Raw genomic sequence first — 24,881 nt, forward strand, 5'->3', positions numbered from 1 at the left:
ATTTTTTCCATCCTCCTTTTTTGTTTTTTTCCGCAGATTAGTTTCTTCAAGATGGGCTCAGAAAACCTCAGCCAACAGTGGGAGGACTTCCTGGCCACCATCGGGACCAGCGTACAAAAGTAAGGAAGCTATTCGTAAGCTGGCATTGATGCCGATAGATGTCCAATCCATTTGAGAAGAAATTTAAAATTCTCAAATTTGCTAGAAAATATGCTCTAAATTTTCCATAAAACATTAAAGAATGGCGGACCTAAAATTGAAATTTTCTGGACGAATTTTCTCCAAATTTTTCATAAGTAGTTGCATTGACAGCCTAGAAATTCTAAATTCATTGGAATTTTTTCAGTGAATTATCCATAAAAAAGTTTTTATTTCCAGGTCACTTGTTGTTCCTGTTGATGTTGGGTGATGTACGGGTCACGTTCTGTTTGTTTTTGCTCACTTCATTTTGTGGCATTCACAGGTCACTTTCTGTATATTTTGGGTCAGTTTCCGTTAGTTTGAATTGATTTAAACCAGCATAAAGGAATGACACCATTTTAAATCAAATTGGTGGACTGGTTGACCTCAGATTGACCTCTATAAGAATTGTAAATATTGTAAAAACACTAACCGTAAAACAAAACTTTTTTCCAGCACAAATAAGCACAAATGATTGACATCATTTTTATATAAAATTGTTTCTGATGGGGCGCCAACTTCACGGAGGTAATTATCGGATTTCATATATTTTTTTGTCAAAAATACTGACCACCATTTTTTGCTGGTCTGAGCTGAAAATGAAATGGAATGAATGGAAACGTTTTTCTGGGAGTTGAATGTGGCTTTTGAAATGAATAAACCATTAAATATATATATGACAAATTATTTGTATGTTTTGCCAAAAATTGGCTAATAAATGTTGTGCGCCTTGTGAATTTTTACAACCGTTCGCTCCATTCCAATCTTTTGGACGTCTGTCACCATCAGTGGCAGCCAACGAGGTAATTGTAGGTCACGTCCATGTTAATTTTAATATTTAATATTTTGATATTCAAACCCCTTTTAATATTTTTTTTTTTAAAGTTTGTAAAATTAGTTTAACTGGTAGGTCGGGGTAGTGAGAGGCAGACAAACAAAAACAAAAAAACAATACAAACTGTCAAATGGCAGCAAGTCAATTTCTCGGCAAGCCACCTGGGATTGGTTTAAAGACACTGCTGATGAGCTGGAACTGGATATACAGTGGGGAGAACAAGTATTTGATACACTGCCGATTTTGCTGGTTTTCCCACTTGCAAAGCATGTAGAGGTCTGTAATTTGTATCATAAGTTCTCTTCAACTGTGAGGGACGGAATCTAATACAAAACAGAAAATCATGGTGTATGATTTTTAAATAATAAATTTGCATTTAATTGCATGAAATAAGTGTTTGATACATCACAAAAATCTAACTTAATATTTGGTACAGAAACCGTTGTTTGCCATTACAGATACCAAACGTTTCCTGTAGTCCTTGACAAGGTTTGCACACACTGCAGCAGGGATTTTGGCCCACTCCTCTATGCAGATCTTCTCCAGAGCCTTCAGGTTTCGGGGCTGCTGCCGGGCAACACGGACTTTTAGCTCCCTCCATAGATTTTCTATCGGGTTCAGATCTGGTGACTGGCTAGGCCACTCCAAGACCTTAAGATGCTTCTTACGGAGCTACTCTTTAGTTGCCTTGGCTGTGTGCTTTGGCTCGTTGTCATGCTGGAAGACCCAGCCACGACCCATCTTCAGGGCTCTCATTGAAAGAAGGAGGTTGTCAGCCAAGATCTGGCGATACATAGCCCCATCCATCCTCCCCTCAATACGGTGCAGTCGTCCTGTACCCTTGGCAGAGAAGCAGCCCCAAAAAATGTTTCCTCCTCCATGTTTCACGGTTGGGATGGTGTTCTTGGGGTTGTACTCATCCTTCTTTTTCCTCCAAACACGACGAGCCGAGTTTAGACCAAAAAGTTCAATTTTGGTCTCATCCGACCACCCACATGACTTTCTCCCATTGCTCCTCTGGATCATCCAGATGGTTTGTGGCAAACTTCAGACGTGTCTGGACATGCAGCAGCGGGACCTTGCGTGCGCTGTAAGATTTTAATCCATGACGGCGTAATGTGTTTCCGATGGTTTTCTTGGAGACTGTGGTTCCAGCTCTCTTCAGGTCATTGACCAGGTCCGGCCGTGTAGTTCTGGGCTGATCCCTCACCTTCCTCATGATCAGTGATGCCCCACGAGGTGAGATCTTGCATGGAGCCCCAGAACGAGGCAAATTGACCGTTAACTTGAACTTCTTCCATTTTCTAATAATCGCTCCAACAGTTGTTACCTTCTCACCAAGCTGCTTGCTTATTTTCCTGTAGCCCATCCCAGCCTTGTGCAGGTCTATTATTTTATCCCTGATGTCCTTACACAGCTCTTTGGTCTTGGCCATTGTGGAGAGGTTGGAGTTTGTTTGTTTGAGCATGTGAACAGGTATCTGTTATACAGGTACCAAGTTTAAAGAGGTGCAGTTACTTCCGGTAATGAGTGGAGAACAGGAGTGGTTCTTAAAAAAGACTAAGAGCTGAAATATTTACTAGTTGGTAATGTATCAAATACTTATTTCATGCAGTTCAATACAAATGTATCATTTAAAATTTATACAATGTGATTTTATGGATTTTTGTATTAGATTCCGTCCCTCACAGTTGAAGAGAACTTATGATACAAATTACAGACCTCTACATGGCTTGCAAGTGGGAAAACCAGCAAAATCGGCAGTGTATCAAATATTTGTTCTCCCCACTGTAGGTACGACGTTGCGAACTCATCCCACATCCCATCTCATCCCATCTTTGTAACAAAACAATCTGACCAGCAGCAGAAGGTGACAAAATCATGCCAGTCGTCATACTAGCTTCGCTTGCTAGCTGGCACAGCTATTCTCCCAGTCCAGGCCAACTGCGTCATCACCCCCAGCGTGCATTGCCCGCGTTAAACATGGCACCCTCTGTAAGTCAAAACATGTACTGATTACCGGTATTATAAATTTTTCTGTAAATTATTGTTGGAATGGAAAGATAAGACACAAGATGGATATATACATTCAACGTACGGTACATAAGGACTGTATTTGTTTATTATAACAATAAATCAACAAGATGGCATTAACATTATTAACTTTCTGTTAAAGCGATCCATGGATAGAAAGACTTGTAGTTCTTAAAAGAAAAATGTTAGTACAAGTTAAAGAAATTTTATATTAAAACCCCTCTTAATGTTTTCGTTTTAAAAAAATTTGTAAAATTTTCAATCAAAAAATAAACCAGTAGCCCCCCAATGTTGATGTCAATAATTACTTACACAATGCTCATGGGTGCTGAAGCCCATAAAATCAGTCGCACCCAACCGCCAGCAGAGGGAGGCAAAACTCCATAAAACACAACGTGAGCGTTTCACTGTACTGTCATTTAAATCTGTCTGAGCGGGGCTCTGCGTTAATTGCGTCAAATATTTTAACATGATTAATTTAAAAAATTAATTACCGCCCGTTAACGCGATAATTTTGACAGCCCTAATTTTAATATAAAAAAATTGGGGGCAAGGAATTGAATTGAATTGAAGTCTGAGGTTCCCTTTAAGGTACTTACAGGACATTTCCTGTTCGTTTTGGATCATTTATGGTTGATTTTAGGCACTCCGGGTCTTTTTGGTGGGTTTCTCGGGTTCTTTTGTGCCACTTTTTGTTGATTTTTTTTTTTGGGTCACTTGTTAATTTTGGGGCAATACGATGACTTTTTCAGTTGTCCAAATTAAAGACCACCAATGGAGATTTTTCTGTTCAAGTTGAAAAATCATTAGTATAAAATGGAAACGTTTTGGTGGGGGTTAAATGTGCCATTAGAAATGAATGGGGCTGTTGAAAATGTCAAATTTTGGTAGAATTGAATGTTTTTGACAAAAACTTGCTCTCTTTGGACGTCTGTCGCCGTCAATGGCAGCCAATTAGTTAAAAAAAAAAAGACTGCTTAGCCACTCGAATCCTTGATTGAAGTGTGCGTCGTGAGATGGAGCAGGAGGCGGGCCACATGCAGGAGACCATCGAAGAGATGGAGAGGTCGTGCGACCCGCTCTACGCCCCTTGCGACCCGGACCAGGTGCACTCGCCCGTTTGCCGCAACCTCACCCAAAAGCAGGGCTACCTCTACATTCGCAAGTAAGTACGCTGAGAGATATACCCCCAAAAACAAATCTACTGAAGCCACATCCGTTTACAGTAGGACGGGTCTGGTGTCCACGTCATGGGAGCGCCAGTACTTCTTCACCCAGGGCGGAAACCTGATGCAGCAGGGCCGAGGCGAAGTGGCCGGCGGCCTGGTCACCGACCTGGACAATGCATCTGTCATGGCCGTCGACTGCGACGACAGACGCTTCTGCTTCCAGGTCACGGCCTTCGATGGCAAGAAGTAAGGAGAGACGGCCACGAAAATCATGTCGCAAAGTGAAACTCATTTTGGAGGACTAGGAAGAAAAATGCGTAGAGCACAAAAGAAAAATAATAAAAAAGGCAAAATCTCTGCATAAAAACAGCAAAGAACCTCCTAGTAATAATAATAAGGACTAAAAGTAAAAAGTTCCCCAAAATCCGAATGCGTTTTTCATTTGGCAGAATGGTGACCCTGCAGGCAGAGAGCAGGAAAGACTGCGAGGAGGTAAGGGAGTAAATGACTTCACCTCCTGTTGCGGGAATTTCTCTAAGCACCATTTTTGTGCCGCCCCAGTGGATCGCCACCATCAACAACATCTCCAGACGCATCTACCTGAGTGAGAACGCGGAGGAAGTGGCGGCCAGAGTCAACCAATCAGCTATTGAAGCGGTCACGCCGTCGCCGTCCTTCCAGCAGAGACACGACAGCATGCGGCCCGCCAGGTTAAAACACAGGAAATATTCTTTTTCATTTGTAAAATACATTTTTTATGTTATTTTTTAATTTTCTTTTCATTCAAAACAAAAAGTATATGGCGGAAAACACTCAGGTGACTTGAAGTTTTGCTCCCAATTTGGCCAAGCTTCAAAATTGTCCAACATGCACGTGTGATACATCATTGAAAAGCTTAAAATCTCAATTCTCTGGGGGAATAAAAAATTTGAACGGGAGGGCATTTAAAAAAAAATGTAAACAGCAAAATCCTAACTGGAGGTGACCGCATGAGAGAGCAGAATTAAAGACGCCACGATTTTAACGAGATATAATCGCGTACTTACCTCTTTTCGATCCGAAAACTCCATGAAGCATGTATCACCGAGTGTCAAGACACAGCTGTGAATAGCCACAGGTGGATTTTTGGGGGATTTTATGGGTGACACATGGTCATATAACAAGGGTCGTGATGCAGAAATCGCAGACATCAAGGAGTGGTCAAGATTTTCATATATTGACCCTTTTTAACTTTTTCATTATTTCTTTGTTTGGATCAATTATTTATCATTTAAAATTAGGGATGTCCCGATCCAGGTTTTTGCACTTCCGATCCGATACCGATATTGTTTTGCACTTCCGATCCGATACCGATACTGTCCGATACCGGCCAATCTGAGCATGTGTTTAAGTTTAAAGTTATTTAGCCTCCTTACTTAGTTGTCAGACTCATGTTGAAAAGAGCTTTACATGGTACCCGCGGGTTATTAAAAGTATTAAAAAAGCATTGAATTTAGTTTTCCTTTAATAAAGGTATTAAAAGTATTACATTAGCAGTTGTAAGTCTGGAATTTTTTTCACCCTGGTCTTAATTTTCAAGATTATATCCGTGACGAAGTTTTTTTAAATCAATAACGAAGATGACACACATAATTTTAACCATGCACTGCACGACAAATCGAAATGCAACTTGTGCGTGCCAAACCACCACAACCGGCAAAACGGAGAATCCATCCATCTCTGCATCGGGAATGCATCCGTTTGCCGGTGGGACGAAAACCCTGCAGGCAGAACAAGTATTGTGGATTCTGAACACCAAAACAGACTACCATTCATATGATAAATGAGTTATACTTGTATAGCGCTTTTCTACCTCTCAAGGTACTCAAAGCGCTTTCCACTACATTGCCATCTACCGACTGGCGACACTACTTAGGCGAGTTCATCAGGGTGGAGAATCGAACACACAACATCTGGGTTGGGGGACAACGACTTCACCACTGAGCCACGCCATCCCCATATACTTCAAATGAGTCCATTGGTGATCTGTTTCGGATATTACGTCATTTTTGGTCGGCATCAGCTGTCACAATGTTGGTCACATTGCGTTTTGTTCCAGAGCGTTCCCGATGTCGTAACTGTCTTTTGTAACGAATTTTCATTTGGCAGAAAAAAACCCCGCACGTTTTCCTAATGTTAAAATAGACTACGAATTTTTTTTATCATTATAAATGTATTTACACAACGAACTAACGCTGGAAAAGTGTGTTAAATATAAATAAACAGATGCGGTTTTGCGGCAGAGGGGAAGATTAAAAAGGGCGTATAGGCACGCTCTGGCTCTGCAATGACCATACAGCGCCATCTTTTTTTTTAAATCCAAATTATTTATTTTATAACAAGTATTCCTTAGTTTATCATTCATACATCGTTGATATATCGTTATTTAAAAAGTTAGTGAGAAAGAACCCTGGCCCGGCCCGACGTAATAATTGACATTTTAATTTTGGTCATGTTTTGAGTTTAATTTAGCTGTTTCTAGCTTGCTATGTTTATAATTGCGATGTTTGTTTACCGCTTTTGCTCTTACTGCGAAGGGGGAGGAAGTTACATGGGCCGCCGCTATGATACAGTGCCTTGCAAAAGTATTCGGCCCCCTTGAACCTTGCAACCTTTCGCCACATTTCAGGCTTCAAACATAAAGATATAAAATTTTAATTTTTTGTCAAGAATCAACAACAAGTGGGACACAATCGGGAAGTGGAACAACATTTATTGGATAATTTAAACTTTTTTAACAAATAAAAAACTGAAAAGTGGGGCGTGCAATATTATTCGGCCCCCTTGCGTTAATAGTTTGTAGCGCCACCTTTTGCTCCAATTACAGCTGCAAGTCGCTTGGGGTATGTTTCTATCAGTTTTGCACATCGAGAGACTGACATTCTTGCCCATTCTTCCTTGCAAAACAGCTCGAGCTCAGTGAGGTTGGATGGAGAGTGTTTGTGAACAGCAGTCTTCAGGTCTGGACTTTGACTTGGCCATTCTAACACCTGGATATGTTTATTTTTGAACCATTCCATTGTAGATTTGGCTTTGTTTTGGATCATTGTCCTGTTGGAAGATAAATCTCCGTCCCAGTCTCAGGTCTTGTGCAGATACCAACAGGTTTTCTTCCAGAATGTTCCTGTATTTGGCTGCATCCATCTTCCCGTCAATTTTAACCATCCTCCCTGTCCCTGCTGAAGAAAAGCAGGCCCAAACCATGATGCTGCCACCACCATGTTTGACAGTGGGGATGGTGTGTTCAGGGTGATGAGCTGTGTTGCTTTTACGCCAAACATATCGTTTTGCATTGTGGCCAAAAAGTTCAATTTTGGTTTCATCTGACCAGAGCACCTTCTTCCACATGTTTGGTGCGTCTGCCAGGTGGCTTGTGGCAAACTTTAAACGAGACTTTTTATGGATATCTTTGAGAAATGGCTTTCTTCTTGCCACTCTTCCATAAAGGCCAGATTTGTGCAGTGTACGACTAATTGTTGTCCTACGGACAGACTCTCCCACCTCAGCTGTAGATCTCTGCAGTTCATCCAGAGTGATCATGGGCCTCTTGGCTGCATCTCTGATCAGTTTTCTCCTTGTTTGAGAAGAAAGTTTGGAAGGACGGCCGGGTCTTGGTAGATTTGCAGTGGTCTGATGCTCCTTCCATTTCAATATGATGGCTTGCACAGTGCTCCTTGAGATGTTTAAAGCTTGGGAAATCTTTTTGTATCCAAATCCGGCTTTAAACTTCTCCACAACAGTATCTCGGACCTGCCTGGTGTGTTCCTTGGTTTTCATAATGCTCTCTGCACTTCAAACAGAACCCTGAGACTATCACAGAGCAGGTGCATTTATACGGAGACTTGATTACACACAGGTGGATTCTATTTATCATCATCGGTCATTTCGGACAACATTGGATCATTCAGAGATCCTCACTGAACTTCTGGAGTGAGTTTGCTGCACTGAAAGTAAAGGGGCCGAATAATATTGCACGCCCCACTTTTCAGATTTTTATTTGTTAAAAAAGTTTAAATTATCCAATAAATGTTGTTCCACTTCACGATTGTGTCCCACTTGTTGTTGATTCTTGACAAAAAAATTAAATTTCATATCTTTATGTTTGGAGCCTGAAATGTGGCGAAAGGTTGCAAGATTCAAGGGGGCCGAATACTTTTGCAAGGCACTGTATTTAAGTCATCAGCCATCTGCTGTGACCCGGGAATTTAACGCCTGCTTTCACGCACACTGCTTCCCATGTCAGTCGACACGGGAAATTGTTTTCACACACAACTGCTGCACGGTTAAGTCCCGCGATATTTCCGTTGTTTTAGAGTATGTGATAGGGGCTCAAGTTAGATCCAGGTACTTTCGGTTGCAGTTTATGGGTCATGCAAAGGCAGTGGATCTGCTGAAACATTTCGGTTTGCCTTTCGAATTAATGTGAATTTCGCCGTTTTAACTCAAGAGTTAGCCAGGTTCACTGGGGTCTTGGCAGGTGCACTAGCGGCTAGCCTGTTACAGAAGATGGCTGGTCTGAGTCCTGTCCTTCTCCTCTTTTTGTCCATAATTATTGTGTGCGTGTGTGTGTTTAAAAAATTCTGACAGACTTTATAGTGTTACTTTAAATGTGTTTTCATTTTATCTTCAATATATGTGCATTCTTTTGTCAAACACACTTAGTAATTGAGGTTAAAATTGATGTTCAGTGCTTAATTTATTTAAAATGATTCAATATCATCTAAATAATGGGTGCGAGAAAAGTATTAATTTTCAGTTGAAATGGCATTAAAAAAGGTCTTAAAAGTCTTGAATTTAGATTTAACAATCCTGGGGGACCATGTTTTAGTACTCTTGATAACAACTAGCCGGCTGAATTAGGTGAGTTTGAATAACACACAACGGTTGGTAAAAAGAAACTGACCTGTTTATTCAGTGACAAACACAAAACATTATAAATAACAAACAGAAAAGGCATAGTCAGTCAGTAAAACGTGAAAATAATATTGTAAACTGTCTTAAAAAAGCAAAACACAAACAACCTCAGTGGAAAATCCCACAAATCCCCCCAAGCTATTAGATGCTTTTAATGTTTCGTGCATTTGTTACAATAATTGTATAAAAAGCCTCTCAGGTTTAGATAAACGACTATTTCAGGATCAAGTTAACACTTTAAAACTGTAAATAAAACACTCAAGTCCCCATTCTGTATCAGTAGCTTTAAACTACATTCAATTCATTTAATTTTGCGAATCAACTGTTAAAGTTGTTAAAATTGCTCCCGTCATTCCATAATTTCCCTTCTGTCTACTTTCGACATGTGAACGTTTTAAAACTGTTTTGAAGATAGATTCAAGTCAAGATTTTGCCGATTTAGGAGTATTTAAAAAAAAAAAAGTTAATTAGGTTCACTTGGAAGGTTCACAACAGCCTATTAGGGAAGTCTCCTGCTTTAAGATGGCGGCCGTTTAAAACGCATCTACCGTGGGGAGAACAAGTATTTGATACACTGCCGATTTTGCTGGTTTTCCCACTTGCAAAGCATGTAGAGGTCTGTAATTTGTATCATAAGTTCTCTTCAACTGTGACGGACGGAATTTAATACAAAAAAACAATCACGTTGCATGATTTTTAAATAATAAATTTGCATTTAATTGCATGAAATAAGTGTTTGATACATCACAAAAATCGAACTTAATATTTGGTACAGAAACCTTTGTTTGCTATTACAGATACCAAACGTTTCCTGTAGTCCTTGACAAGGTTTGCGCGCACTGCAGCAGGGATTTTGGCCCACTCCTCCATGCAGATCTTCTCCAGAGCCTTCAGGTTTCGTGGCAACACGGACTTTAGGCTCCCTCCATAGCTTTTCTATCGGGTTCAGATCTGGTGACTGGCTAGGCCACTCCAGGACCTTAAGATGCTTCTTATGGAGGCACTCTTTTGTTGCCTTGGCTGTGTGCTTTGGCTCGTTGTCATGCTGGAAGACCCAGCCACGACCCATCTTCAGGGCTCTCACTGAAGGAAGGAGGTTGTCAGCCTGGCGATACATAGCCCCATCCATCCTCCCCTCAATACGGTGCAGTCGTCCTGTACCCTTGGCAGAGAAACGGCCCCAAAAAATGATGTTTCCTCCTCCATGTTTCACGGTTGGGATGGTGTTCTTGAGGTTGTACTCATCCTTCTTTTTCCTCCAAACACGACGAGCCGAGTTTAGACCAAAAAGTTCCATTTTGTTCTCATCCGACTACATGACCTTCTCCCATTGCTCCTCTGGATCATCCAGATGGTCAGTGGCAAACTTCAGACGTGTCTGGACATGCACTGGCTTCAGCAGCGGGACCTTGCGTGCGCTGTAGGATTTTGATCCATGGCAGCGTAATGTGTTTCCGATGGTTTTGTTCGAGACTGTGGTTCCAGTTCTCTTCAGGTCATTGACCAGGTCCTGCCGTGTAGCTCTGGGCTGAACCCTCAACTTCCTCATGATCAGTGATGCCCCACGAGGTGAGATCTTGCATGGAGCCCCAGAACGAGGCAGATTGACCGTCAACTTGAACTTCTTCCATTTTCTAATAATCGCTCCAACAGTTGTTACCTTCTTACCAAGCTGCTTGCCTATTTTCCTGTAGCCCACCCCAGCCTTGTGCAGATCTATTATTTTATCCCTGATGTCCTTACAAAGCTCTTTGGTCTTGGCCATTGTGGAGAGGTTGGAGTTTGTTTGTTTGAGCATGTGAACAGGTGTCTTTTGTACAGGTAACAAGTTCAAACGGGTGCAGTTACTTCCGGTAATGAGTGGAGAACAGGAGGGGTTCTTAAAAAAGAACTAAGAGCTGAAATATTTACTAGTTGGTAATGTATCAAATACTTATTTCATTCAGTTAAATAAGAATTTATCATTTACAAATTATACAATGTGATTTTCTGGAATTTTGTATTAGATTCCGTCCCTCACAGTTGAAGAGAACTTATGATACAAATTACAGACCTCTACATGGCTTGCAAGTGGGAAAACCAGCAAAATCGGCAGTGTATCAAATACTTGTTCTCCCCACTGTAGCTTTTATCATTTTATCTATTAAAAATTTAAATATTTCCTTTTTTCTTCAGATATTTATTGTTCAAAACTATTCAATTCAAAAAAACCTTGTTTAAAAAAATGCTTTTTAAAATATGATTATTTTTAAAAAATAATTCAAAATATTTGAAAACAAAGAAGGAAAAAAGCAGTAAAATTTCCTATTTTAAAAAAGTTTTGAATTTTTTTTTTTTTTTTAAAATTCAAAGTACTTTTAATTTGTTTTTTAATTGGTGGGAAAAAAATCTATAATTATTCTCCTCATTCATTTTCTTTTTTTCCCCCGTTTTCAGCAAGGGCCACACCGTCCGAACGGGAAGCATCAGCTCGCTAGGTTCCGAGCCGTCACCCGCCCTTTCCGCCCTTTCCTTGGACGCGCTGGTCGCCCCGGAGATGCCCATCCAGTTTGACATCATCTCTCCCGTCAGCGAGGAGAACGCCGGGCACGGCAAGACAGCGGCGCAGGCTGGCAGGTAGGCTTCATTCCGCGCCTGACTTTTACATGAACATTTTCATGAATGAATCATTACGTTCATATAGACCTAGACATAGAAGATAACTTTTGAAAAGGCGTCCACTCTAGTAGCCACTGAAAGATTGAAAGTAGCGACTTCTCGTCTGCAAAATACTGTACTTCATGTTAGTTTGATCACCCACAGAAGAAGCAATCCGTTCGGGGAGTCCGGTGACAGAACAGAGGACAGTGAAGGTACGCTATGCTCTCCGAGAGTCCGTCGCTGCCTCTTGTGGCTTTGTAAAGCATTTCCATCTTTCGTGGTGTTTCAGACTCGATCCTGCACCAGCTCTTCATCGTTCGCTTCCTGGGCTCCATGGAGGTGAAGAACGCCGAGTCGGCCGACGTCATCCCCGAGACAATGAGGCAGATCTTGGCGGCGCGCGCCATTCACAACATCTTCAGGATGACCGAGTCGCACCTGCTGGTCACCTGCGACTCGCTCAAGTAACGATCTCGGTCTCTAACCTAATTTCAAGGTTTACTTCAGAAAACTTGGAAAGCCTGTTGGTGCGGAAGCCCGCCATGATTTTGGAATAAATAGATTAAAAGTTGACAGGAATTTTGGAATTATTTAGAAAATGCAATTTCTGGAGAAATTGCGATTGTAGCTTTGCTGAGGCAGGTAAACCCCATGGGGTCACTTTCCATTGATTTGGTGGCATTTTATCACTTCTGTTTGATAACGGGTCACTTCTTGTTGATTTAGCAGGCATGAAAATCTCTCACCTTTCGGCGAAATTCGCCGTTTTGAAGTCAAAAAGGGCGACCTACGTGAATTGCGTAGATCCGAGAAGAAATTCTTTTTTTGGGGGGGGGGGGGGGGGGGGTCGGGAGGTTTTATTTAATTATTATCATCATGTGATTAACTTAGTATGTAAACTGAGCACTTAAGAAATCGGTTCTTTAAAAAAGTGACACTTGGACAGTTAGCAAATCCTTCGAGATGCTTCGCTGACGAGAACCAATCATCGGCCCAAGCTGCGTTCCATTATTCCAAACGCGTGCACTCCTTACGTGTACACTGCGGTCAAGCCACCCTCCACTCGTTAAACGCAGTACATGACCATAGAGTGCTCGGAGAGCCTTTGGTTGCATTGCAAAGCTGCGAAAACAAAAACAAGGCCTTATCCACACCGGGGCAGACCAGAGCGCAGCATACACACTTGCCTGTATTTGCCAGCAGATTGAATTTGGTGAGTAATGGTTTCAATCGTTTTCACATTTTGCGATATAAAAAAGTTACTGCCATTCGTTGCAGCTTGCGTTGAACACTGCCAGAGCTAGCCAAATCTCCCATGAAAAAAAAATAGCTCCCGTTAAATTGGCGTCAAGCTTGTGTATTTAGCAGTAATATAGACGAAGAAACACACTGTTGAGTCAAATTAAGCGGCATGCTCTCTGATGGAGGGGGGCGCCTCGTATCGCTCCCGTCGTCCGCCTGAGACGCGTTATTTTCGGTTGTGACTTGAGCTGACGGCCCGTGTCGGCACAACACCGGCCCGACGAGTGGTGGGAATGACTCTTGCTAAGCTTTTCAGAAATACAGGGATCCCTCGTTTTTCACGGTTAATGGGGACCAGAACCTGCCGCAATAAGTGAAAACCGCGAAGTAGCTCCCCCCCCCCCCCATTTTTTTGTGTGTGTTCAATGTATTTATTCAGATTTTACATAGGAAAAAAGATACATATATATAAGACATGTTTTTTCACCAAAGTATCATTTATAAATGGTTTTCAAGCACAAGTTTTAAACATGTTACTGCCCCACCGAATTATTTTCAAACAAGAATAAAGTAGTAAGAAAATGCTTGGCTTTATTAAATGCTTCATAGTGAGTCTACTCAAACCCTCTCAGGCTTTGTTAAACGGTGATTGACACATGTGCAAAGTTTTTCTTTTTATATATATTTTTTTGTTTGAAGCAACTTATTTGATTGAATAATAAAGACACAAATGTCCTAGCCAAAATGTGTCCCAAACACAAAACATTACTTCAATGGAAAAATTTGTTTCAATCAAGAAAAATAGTTTTCAAATGCTTTTTTTGTCTCAAATTTATTTTTGCAATCAAAAACAAATTTTTTTATTGAAGTGACTTTTTTGGGATTAAAAGTATATACTGTATTTTGATTGAAGCAACTTTGTTTTTGGTAGAAGTAACTTTGTTTTTTGATTGAATAATAAAAACAAATCTACCTCCATCGTTATTGAGAGAGAAAGAAATTAAGAAAGCTTTAAAACTAAACGCCACTGGGGAGTCTTTTTTTTTTTTTATTTTTATTTTTTTAATCTTTATATTTCATTACATAGACATGCCTCGTAGGGATGTCACAGTCGCAGCCAATTATTATCTAAAGTTGGTTAAAATTGAAGTTATGTTGTTTTAAGGTGTATTGAATACTTGTTCATGTGCCCCTTTTGATCTACGAGCACCCGCCCCTCCACCGGTCTCTGCACGGCCCTGCTGAAACACAGTGTGGGTCAACAGAGCTCAATATTTTTTTGGGGTGTACAGTGTACTGGAACATATTTCCTCCACACCTTTCTCACCTTTTTAACCCTTGACCCATTTTCATGCCTGATTTAGGGACATTTCAGGGTCACTTCCTGTTGATATTACTTTATTTCTTGTCAATATTTTGAAGTACGTGGACGTCAACGGCATCAATTGGCAATTACATTGGCATTAATAGAATTGACATACATGGCCGTCAATGGCGTGTACGTACATTAGTGTCAATGGCATGGACGTACATGGCTGTCAATGAAATCTACTTATTTGGGCGCCAGTTGAATGTCAATGGGCTGTAATGGTAGGATTTTGGTCAAAAATCACAACCACCCATGTTTTTCTGTCATTAAAAATGAAAGTGGAAATTTGGGCCATAAGAAATGAATGGAATGACGTCCATGGCCGTCAATGGCATCTCATTAGAATTTTGAACGAATGTTCATTCGCTGCCATCCTCCCAGTTCAAACTGATTGGACATCTAGTAGTGATAAACTCAGAAGTTTGAAAATAGCTTGTTTTTTCTGTTTATTAGTTGTTTTGTGGAGTATCCTCGAATTGTTAGCCTTGTGTCGTATCATATTGTATTGTGAAGTACCCAGAGGTTCCCAACCCTACTTTTTACTTTTACACACAGTGTGTCATAAGGACAAACATAATAATCATGACCCCCCCAAAAAAAAAAAAACTAATCCCCCACCCCTCTTCCCTGCAGACTCATCGACCCACAGACGCAAGTGACCCGACTCAGGGTGGGTCCACGCCTGCGCGAATTCGGCACGGGTGGCCGCCCGAGTTCCAACCGCTGTTTTTTTGTATCCCGCGCCAGTTTCCTCTGTCCAGCGTACTCCAGTCGTCGTCCCATCAGGACAACAAGCGGCTTTTGGGAATCATTTTGCACGCCGCCGGCCGAGCCGTCTGCTACATCCTGGAGTCCAACGATGACGGCGAAAAGGTTGACGGCTCTTTCCGTTGACGTCCGATCTGTTTATCTCTATATAAATCTCTCAATCAAAATACATTGGATTTCTTTCGCCGTCAGTGGCAGCTGGTATTAAGACAGGCAGACTTCTATTTACTACCACAACACCAATTCTCATTTCCTTTCAGATCTGCGACAGCATCGAGCTAGCCAAGCAGATTGCGCTCCACTCTGCCTTGGTGAGTTTTAGGTCTACCAAAAATTTTACCCTAGTGTGCTGCCCTCTTGCGGCTCCAATGAGTAACTACAAATTTAGAAATGTTTGCTGCCATCTTGTGGCTGCATTAAGTAATTACAAATTTAGAAACGTGTCCTGCCCTACTGTGGCTCGAACGAATAACTAGATATATAAAGCGTGCTTCCCTCTTGTGGCGGCATTATGTAACTACATCAAATCACGCTATCGTCTTGTGGCTACACTGATTTCCTAGATCAACGAATGTGAGCTGCCCTCTCGTATGTAACTGCCCGAAGTTAGCTGGGATAGGCTCCAGCACCTCCGCGACCCTCGTGAGGAATAAGCGGCATGGAAAATGAATGAATGAATGTAACTACATTTAAAAAAAAAAAAAAAAAAAAGTCTGCTGCCCTCTTTTGGCTGTTCTGAGTAACTACATAAAACTGAATGATGATCGCTTACCAACAAACATAACTAGCAATTATTGAAACAACTGGAACAGTAACTGAAGAAATGATTAGCACAGAACATGAACTTTGAATTTTAATTTATATCGGTATCGCTGAAGTGCATGCTGGGAGGAACGTTGGATGACAAATGTTGATAGCAGGTCAAAGAAAAGTTTCAAAACGAAACTAAAATTATTACTTACCAACAAAGTAAAGAGCATAACTAGCAATTAATGAAACAACTGAAACAGTAACTGAAGTAATAATTTTCTCAGAACATGAACTTTTGAATTTTTATTACATAGTATTTTTAAAAATATTTTCTTGCTATCATATCCTGATGCGTCGTATCATGACTAGGGATGGGAATTGATAGGATTTTTACGATTCCGATTCCATTATCGATATTGCTTAACGATTCAATTCTTTATCGATTCTCTTATCGATTCTAATTTGGGGAAAAAGAACACACGTTTTGATTGGCATCGAGTTTGTTTACTCAGAAGTCACAACCTTACAAACTCACAACGAGATCAAAAGAGGCCCAAAGCCTCAATGTTAACTGTGGCAATAAGTGGCAAATACACAAGAATGTGTAACATTTTACTGAAACATTTATCTAATAGAAATAAAAAAATATTGGTATATATTGGCAGATAGGTTTTTGTTCTGCCTTTGGCAATATGTGTTAAAGCAGGGGTCCCCAAACTTTTTCCTGTGAGGGCCACATAACTTTTCCCTTCTCTGATGAGGGGCCGGGGTCAGTTTGTTACAGAAAAAGTGTGACGATTGCAGAAGTGCATAAATGTAAAAAATTATTGTTTTTCAGAAAGCCACAATCAAATAACCCTTTCTGGATTCTTTATTCTTTATAATAATAATAATAATTAATCATAAAAACACTATTAATTAAATAGATAATAACCAAATAACCCTCTCTGAATTCTTCAAGGAAAAGGCCAGAAAATAAATAACACGATTGAGGAAAAAAAAAAAAAAAAATTCAAAATGGCCGGACCAAATGTGGAGGCGGGCCGTATTTGGGCCGCGGGCCGCAGTTTGAGGACTGATGGAGCGCGCATACACCCAAAGAAGAAATGCCGCATCCAAGTGAGTGAGAGAGGGAAACACTTCTACGAGCCTACGTTCTTTGTTAATGTTAATATCTACAGAGGCAACGCCTGTATGTATCATCTTTTGTGTTGTTGTTGTTGTATTTCCACTCGCGATCGGACACTTAAATCCAGTTGTGTAGTGGTTTGAACGATGTGCTAATGCTAGCGAACGAATGCTAACCATACTGTTATTAGCAGCTAATCATAGCTGATTTACGTTGATGCAAACCTGTTTGTTATTGGGGACGAAATTGATTTGTTTCATTTCTATTCTTAGTTTCACTCTTCAAGTGATGTTTAAATAAAGTCAGCAAATTATACCAACGTCTTCTGCATCGTCATTTGGGAGTTTAGCTAGCTGTATAGCCGGGACTTTTTTTTTTTTTTTTTTTATAGCCAGGACTGAGCCTTAGCCTCTCTGTGAGGACAGCGCAATCGTATTCCCTCCCGATGCAGTTATCTCCACCTTGCAATGACTGCAAGTCGCTTTGTTGTCATTTTTCCTCGTGAAGTGAAGACACACTTTCGAGCGTTTGAACCTACGTGCTGTCATTGTTATGTTTATGGCTGCAATGCTCGTGCTTACCCGTCGTAACCTTTCATTTTCAAACTCTTTCCTGGTGTGAGTGTAGTCAAACTTTGGAGCGAGTGGTTCCTGACGCCATGCTAGTTTGATGCGTCTGGACAACAACACACATCACGACGCAATACGCGTCTTTAGGAATCGTTAAAGGGATCGTTCAGGCTTTTTCATTGTGATGTCGAGGCCTCGAAACACTCGGAACCGGTTCCGAATTGGAATCGGATTTCGATTCCCATCCCTAATCATGACCCTGGCATATTTAGGTGCATTGTATCGTGAGTTTAGGTATATGTTCCCATCCCTAGTAGTAGTGTGGTAATGAGCTCAGGTCCAACGGCTATCAACGCTAGCTTTAGCATAGCATGTTGATCCACTTTCTTTTTCATGGCTAGCCTGAACTTGTTCTTCTTTAATGGCAGCAAGCGTCAGACAGCGATAAAATTCCTATAGTGCCTAACCAACTCCGCTAGCTAGCTTTCATTGCAAGCTGTAGCTTTAAATAATTCTTCCATAGTGGCTAGCTTGTCTCGTTTTGAACGCTTTTACCGACTTTTGCAGGACCGCAAGGCAGCGGAGCAACGCAAGGAGCAGGACAAAGCCAAAGAGAAACAGCAGGAGGAGCTTAGCAAGCAGAGACAGATTGAGAAGGTAATAGGGCAACTCATAAGCTCATATAAATCACCTTATTTACTGTTATGTTAGTGTGGGCTTGATATTTCAGCTGGATATGTGTATTGGAATATTTCAACCAAAAGCTAAGAGTTGAGAAAAAATTCCCAAAACAAAAGTACAAGTTGGCAAATATCTTAATTTGATTCTTTACAGATGTAATCATCTACCTACAGAAATTAAACAATATTTACCTTTTTTCATGTAAAAAAAAAAAAAATATATATATATATATATATATATATATAAAAATATAAAAAACATTTAATGAACAATTTTATTCTTCTGTTTCTTTTAAGTATTTTATAAAAATATATTTTTAAATGTGTTTTGTTTTCAACTGAAACATAAGTGTAAAAAGTATTTTTAGTTAAATTAATTAAAAAATAAATTCAGTTTGAAAAATTATTGAAATACAGAATATTTAGTGTTAAAATATGAATTTAAAAAAAATTATATATATATATATATATATACATATATGTATTTAAACAATGAACGAATCCAATTCTAGTTTTTTAAGTTAAATCCAATGAAGAAAATCCCTGATAAAAATAAGTTGAAAATATTAAAATGTATTCATTTTGGTTACAATTAAAAAAAAAAAAAAAAAAGTGGTTTTATACTTTTTTTATTTACAATTTTTTAAAGTATAAAAACGAATAAGGGCGACATTATATATGAACTCTTTCAGTGCCATTGACGGTAATAGACGCCCAATCCATTTGGACTGGAAAAACTGGCAACAAAGTTTCTGTGCCAGCTTTCACAGTCCAAATCGATTTGACGTCTTTATTCGTCATTGGCACTGAAATAGTTAAGTTTTTAAGGTGCGAGTATGTTCTTAAAGCTTTTAGAAAAGAGTGCCTCCCCCCCCATCAAAAAGGGCATTTGCAAAATTTTTAGGTCCAAAACTTCTCTCATAAAAAACAACAACAACAAAAAAAACAATAATATTAATAGACTATCTGAACAGTCAATTCCTTTGATTAGTTGACCAACACGTGCACAGCCGCAGTGTTTTAAAGGGAACCATGAAGAGAAAGACTGGTAGTTCTTAAAAGATAAACGTTATTATGAGTTAGAATAATTTGATATTAAAGCCCCTCTTGATATTTTCGTTTTTATACAATTTGTAAATTAAATAGTTTAACTAGTAGGTCGCCATTGTTGTCGACGTCGTAGGGCGGTGACGTCACATGGCTATGCTGCTGGGCTTCCAGAGTATGACTCTAGCACAGTGGTTCTGAACCTGGGTTCGATCGAACCACAGGGGTTTGGTGAGTAAGTCAAAGGGGTTCGGCGAAGGTCACAGAGCCTTATTTTCGTGTGCTTATTAGGCCAGGTTCTGGATTGGTTTGCTCCCAATTTACAGGCTTAATCCATTTCTTTTAACTGCTAGTCCTCGATCTGATGGGTGGAGGTACTGGTTTGCTCAGTGGAAGGTTGACTCGCACTTGGTATGAGGGATTACAACAGACCAATGGGCAGCATGGTCTCAAATTTTGACCTTTTTATAAAACATAATTTCAAAAAGAGAAGAATTTTAACGGGAATTTGCTAAATTATTAGCTTGCTAGCTTAGATATATAAGTTTTGAATTTGAAAAAAAATGCTTTATTATCTAAATCCAAAGGGTTCGGTGAATTCACATGTGAAGAACCACTGCTCTAGTAACATAAACATCATATGTTCAGCCCTTTCATTTTGAACCCAAGAGGAACATTAATGAGCATGACAGCACTGTCCATATTTCACAAAACGAGCAGCAAAAGCAAAATGAACACGAAAGACAAGATGAGACGAGAGTAGTACAAAACCGGTGTTCTGCCAAAATGTGCTACACTGGCGAAATGTGCTACAAGAGGCAAATTTTACACCCAGAGCGCTTTCAGCTGGTTTTGTTTGGATGCATACAGATAGAAGATACTAAAGATGTCTTAAGAAAATACTTAAACTTATCAAATAAGGGTGGTTCAAATACGCTATGTGACGAATGTGGTCAACAGATCAACAATCTGCTTCAAATCTACCGAAAGAAAACACAATTATTAAAAGTATGAGAGGGAAACACATGCAAAAAAGTATTTTGAGGAAATGAAAAGGTAATAAAAGACTTAATAAAAAACTAGGGCTGTCAAACGATAAAAATTTTTAATCGAGTTAATCACTGCATAAAAATTAATTAATCGTAATTAATCGCAATTCGAACCATCTATAAAATATGCCATATTTTTCTGTAAATTATTGTTGGAATGGAAAGATAAGACACTAGACGGATATATACATTCAACATACTGTGTACATAAGTCCTGTATTTGTTTATTGTAACAATAAATCAACAAGATGGCATTAACATTATTAACATTCTGTTAAAGCGATCCATGGATAGAAAGACTTGTAGTTCTTAAAAGATAAATGTTAGTACAAGTTATAGAAATTTTATATTAAAACCCCTCTTAATGTTTTCGTTTTAATCAAATTTGTAAAATTTTCAATCAAAAAATCAACTAGTAGCTCGCCATTGTTGATGTCAATAATAATTATGGTGCTAAAACCCATAAAATCAGTCGCACCCAAGCGCCAGCAGAGGGCGGCAAAACACCAAAAAACACAAGTAACAAGTGGAAATGACACTGCTGTCATTTTAATCTGTTTGAGCGATGCATGTGCATTAAATGCGTCAAATATTTTAACGTGATTAATTTAAAAAATTAATTAATGCCCGTTAACGCGATAATTTTGACAGCCCTAATAAAAACACAATAAGTACTTGCCGCTTTTAACCAATGTGCGCATGTGTTAGACGTCTCTCCGCGTAGGAAGGAATTGCAGAACACCGGTAGTGTTCGTCTAGTGACAGTGACGTACACTGCGCACATAAAACATGGCGCCCTCCGTACGTCAAAACATGTACTAAATATTATAGATTTTCAAATCAATGGCAATATTTTATGTGTCTCTAATAATATATTTTAGTAAAAGAGAACAATTGTGGTTTATTAGACCCCACAAGTCTTAAAGTCCAAGGTTAACTTTAAAGCCGCATTGTGTTTTGTTACTGTGGTCCAGGACCTGGAGGAGCAAAGCCGCCTCATCGCCGCCTCTAGCCGTCCCGCCAACCCCTCCGGTGCCGACGGACAATTTGTGGTGCTAAGCAACAGCCAATCGGAAGACAGCGACGCCGGCGGGGAAGACGGGAAGAAGAAAGACGAGTCGGACGCCTAGCCATGCGGCTAAAAACGGGTACGAACTCAGGAATCCACACCTGCCCATCCGCCTGCCTGGGGATGAAAATCGAGTTCACCACTGACTCTTGTTTTAGTCGATGCCTATAAAAAAAAAAGCTTTTTATACTGGCGACATTATAAATCTCCAACTTTGTCGTTATGCATTTTTTTCCATAATTTCATCCACAGGTTAAACGTCCATTTTATTTTTTTCTGCTTCCTGGACTGTTTTGTTATTATTTTTATTATTAATACAGGCACATATTGGAAAAAGTCCAGACTAATGTTGCAGAAAATGAGAGCTGGTATATGATAACACATTTTATTTGCGATTAATCGTAGTAGATTAACTGCGATTAATGGCATGGTTAAGTTAAAATAGTCTTTAGGCTTTTTATTATTACGTGTACTAAATACTACTGTAGAATTTATTATCAGATCATCATGTATATGACAGTGCGATGAATCGCAGTTAATCTCATGCGATTAATCGCGATTAAAATGTATAATCATTGCCCAGCGTTACAAAAAAAACGTTTGCTAATTTGCAGGTTTTCCCCCTCATTGCTGTTTTTCTTTGCTGCCATCTTATGGCAAATATGGCCAATCGCTGTACAGTTGAAACATTTGGGGGCTAGCATCGTAAAGTAATCACTTATATTAGAGTTTTGGGAGGTCGTTTTTGGCAGTGATTGCTTCCTGATGTCCTCATGATGAAAATCTGCTATTCAAAGTTATGAGAAACTCGTTGGGTGCCATTGACGGGAATTAACGGCTGATTTGTTTGGACTGAGAGGTGTTGGCAGCATTCTAATTAGCCCTGATTTTTACTGTAACTGTTTTCCCTCGAACTTTTCTTCAAAAACTTTCAGCCAGAGGCCTAAAAATGTTTTTCCAACATAATTTAGACCTAAAATTCTCCATAAAAAGGTCTTCAGTTGCAGAAGGGAAATTCTAAAATTGACTGGACTTTTTCTTCCAAATTTTCTAGAAATAGGTTTTCACTTACAGACCTAAAATTCGGACATTTATTGTAAATATTCATCCAAATTTTCAATAAAATTTCTCAAACAAATCGATATAAAATTGTTAAATTTACTGGAATTTTCCAATGAAAGGATTCTAGCATTTGATCAAAAATTGGCAAAGTTTTTGGAAATTTTCTTACAAATTTTCCACAATAAGTCTTCCGTTACTGCCTAAAAATTTTGAAATTTACTCTAAATTTTCCTCAAAACTTTCCATAAATTTCCAGGAGCAGACAATCTATAATATTTTGGAGAAAAAAAAGGCAAAATTGTCAAATAATATAAAACATATAATAAAATACAAAAATATTAAATGAAATTTCACTTCACAACAAAAATATACACACAAATATCTCCGGAAAATACAACAAACAGTAGAACAAAATAATACGGAAAAATGTTAGTTTCAGTTAGCGTAAATTCACAAATTTCAAATTTAACACAAACGGCGCCGCAACACGTCCAAACAGGTACATGGCACAATTTAAGCCTAAAAGTACATGAAAAGTTAACTACATATTTAATTGATTGAAACAATATTTGACAATGGAAACATTATTCTGACATTTTTAATTTTAATAATAATAATTTAAAGTTTTCCATAAAAGGTTTTCAGCAACAGCCTTAAAATTGTCTAATTTACCGTAAAGTTTCCTCCAAATTTTCTATAAATTTCCAGGAAAAAAACCTGAGATAATATTGTGGGGAAAAAACTTTTGCAAATAATACAAATTGTATTAAAAAATATTCAATTTCACTTCGCTGCAAAAATATTCACACAAATATCTCCGGAAAATACCACAAACAGTAGAACAAAATAATAAGGAAAAAATGACCATCAGTTAGCGTGAATTCACAAATTTCTAATTCAACACAAACGGCGCCGCAACACGTCCAAACTGGCACGTGGCACAATTTAAGCCTAAAAGTACATGAAAAATTAACTACATATTTATTGGTTGAAACTATATTTGACAATAGGAACATTATTCTTACATTTACAAGTTTTCCCCAAAAAGTCTTCAGCAACAGCCTTAAATTTGTGTAATTTACTGTAAACTTTCCATAAATTTCCATGAGCAAACCTGAAATAATAATTTGGAGGGGAAAACCCCCCCACAAAATTGAGCAAATAACACAAAATGTATATTAAAATGCAAAAATATTGAATGAAATTTCACTTCAAATAGTAATATTGTACAAAAATAAACTCTATAAAAATATTTATTCCCGAATATACCATAAATAATCAAACCCTTAAATATTAGACATTCACAAAAATTTAGCTTAGCTTAAATTAATTATTTTTAAAAATTCAACACAAATTGTGCCGCAACACGTGTAAACAGGCACATAGCACAATTTATAGCAAAAAGCACACAAAAAATTAACTACAGATATAATTGATTGAAAATCTTAAATTTACTGGAATTTTCCAATGAAAGTTTTTCAGCATTCAATCTCAAATTTGCAAATTTACTGTAAATTTTCCTCAAATAGGTTTCCAGGAGCAGACCTGAAAGTATATTTTGATAAAAATGTGAATCAAAAATATTAAACAAAAATATTATACAAAAAATATTAAATCAAATTTAGCACCACTGTAAAAATATACACACAAATATTTCCAGAAAATATCACAAGTGATAGAACAAAGTAATGTTTAAATAGTACACAAATATACACCAAATTTTTGCCGTCAAATTAGCGTAAATTCCAAAATTTCTAATTCAACACAAATGGTGCCGCAACACGTCCAAACAGGCACGTGGCACAATTTAAGGCTAAAAATATATGAAAAATTAACACCATATTTAATTGATTGAACTATATTTGACAGTAGAAGCCTTAAATTCCTAAATTTATTGGACTTTTCCAATAAGGTTTCCAGCCTTTGATGTAAAATTCACAAATTTACTGTAAATATTCCTTTACTAAGTTTCCGTGAGCAGACCAAAAATATTTTGGGGGAAAAAACACTTAAAAATGAGCAAATACTGTAATACAAAATGTACATTAAAATATTAAAATACATGAAATTTCACCGCTACAAAAATACACAAATATTCCTGCTAAAAATACCGCAAATAATGAAACAAAATAACGAACAAACATTTTGTTGTCAAATTAGCGTCAATTCAAAAATTTCTGACTCAACACAAACGGCGCCGCGACACGTCCAAACAAGCATGTCGCACAAATTATGGCACGCAAAAAGCACGTTAAAAATGACCTACATATTCAAAATGTCGAAACTGCATTCGACAATAGAAACCTTCACATTTTACATCTTCGTTTCTTGAAATT

The 24,881-nt window shown here is 38.7% G+C and overlaps 1 protein-coding gene across 1 annotated transcript in view; it reads left to right on the top strand.

Annotated features, from left to right (window-relative positions):
* Positions 1-24,365, top strand: part of appl1 (adaptor protein, phosphotyrosine interaction, PH domain and leucine zipper containing 1) — a 38,664-nt gene extending 14,299 nt beyond the window's left edge. Inside the window, exons 9-21 of the mRNA XM_057845236.1 lie at positions 37-119; positions 4,053-4,214; positions 4,276-4,464; positions 4,668-4,710; positions 4,780-4,928; positions 11,608-11,787; positions 11,974-12,023; positions 12,101-12,275; positions 15,056-15,092; positions 15,170-15,295; positions 15,451-15,501; positions 18,206-18,295; positions 21,389-24,365. Of these exons, the coding sequence (XP_057701219.1) occupies positions 37-119; positions 4,053-4,214; positions 4,276-4,464; positions 4,668-4,710; positions 4,780-4,928; positions 11,608-11,787; positions 11,974-12,023; positions 12,101-12,275; positions 15,056-15,092; positions 15,170-15,295; positions 15,451-15,501; positions 18,206-18,295; positions 21,389-21,544 (1,491 nt within the window). The 3' untranslated portion in view covers positions 21,545-24,365. The remainder of the gene's footprint in view (positions 1-36; positions 120-4,052; positions 4,215-4,275; positions 4,465-4,667; positions 4,711-4,779; positions 4,929-11,607; positions 11,788-11,973; positions 12,024-12,100; positions 12,276-15,055; positions 15,093-15,169; positions 15,296-15,450; positions 15,502-18,205; positions 18,296-21,388) is intronic.
* The last annotated feature ends 516 nt before the right edge of the window (positions 24,366-24,881 follow it).

The sequence above is a fragment of the Corythoichthys intestinalis genome, chromosome 9 (genome assembly GCF_030265065.1).
Source record: "Corythoichthys intestinalis isolate RoL2023-P3 chromosome 9, ASM3026506v1, whole genome shotgun sequence".
NCBI classification, from domain to species: Eukaryota; Metazoa; Chordata; class Actinopteri; order Syngnathiformes; family Syngnathidae; genus Corythoichthys; species Corythoichthys intestinalis.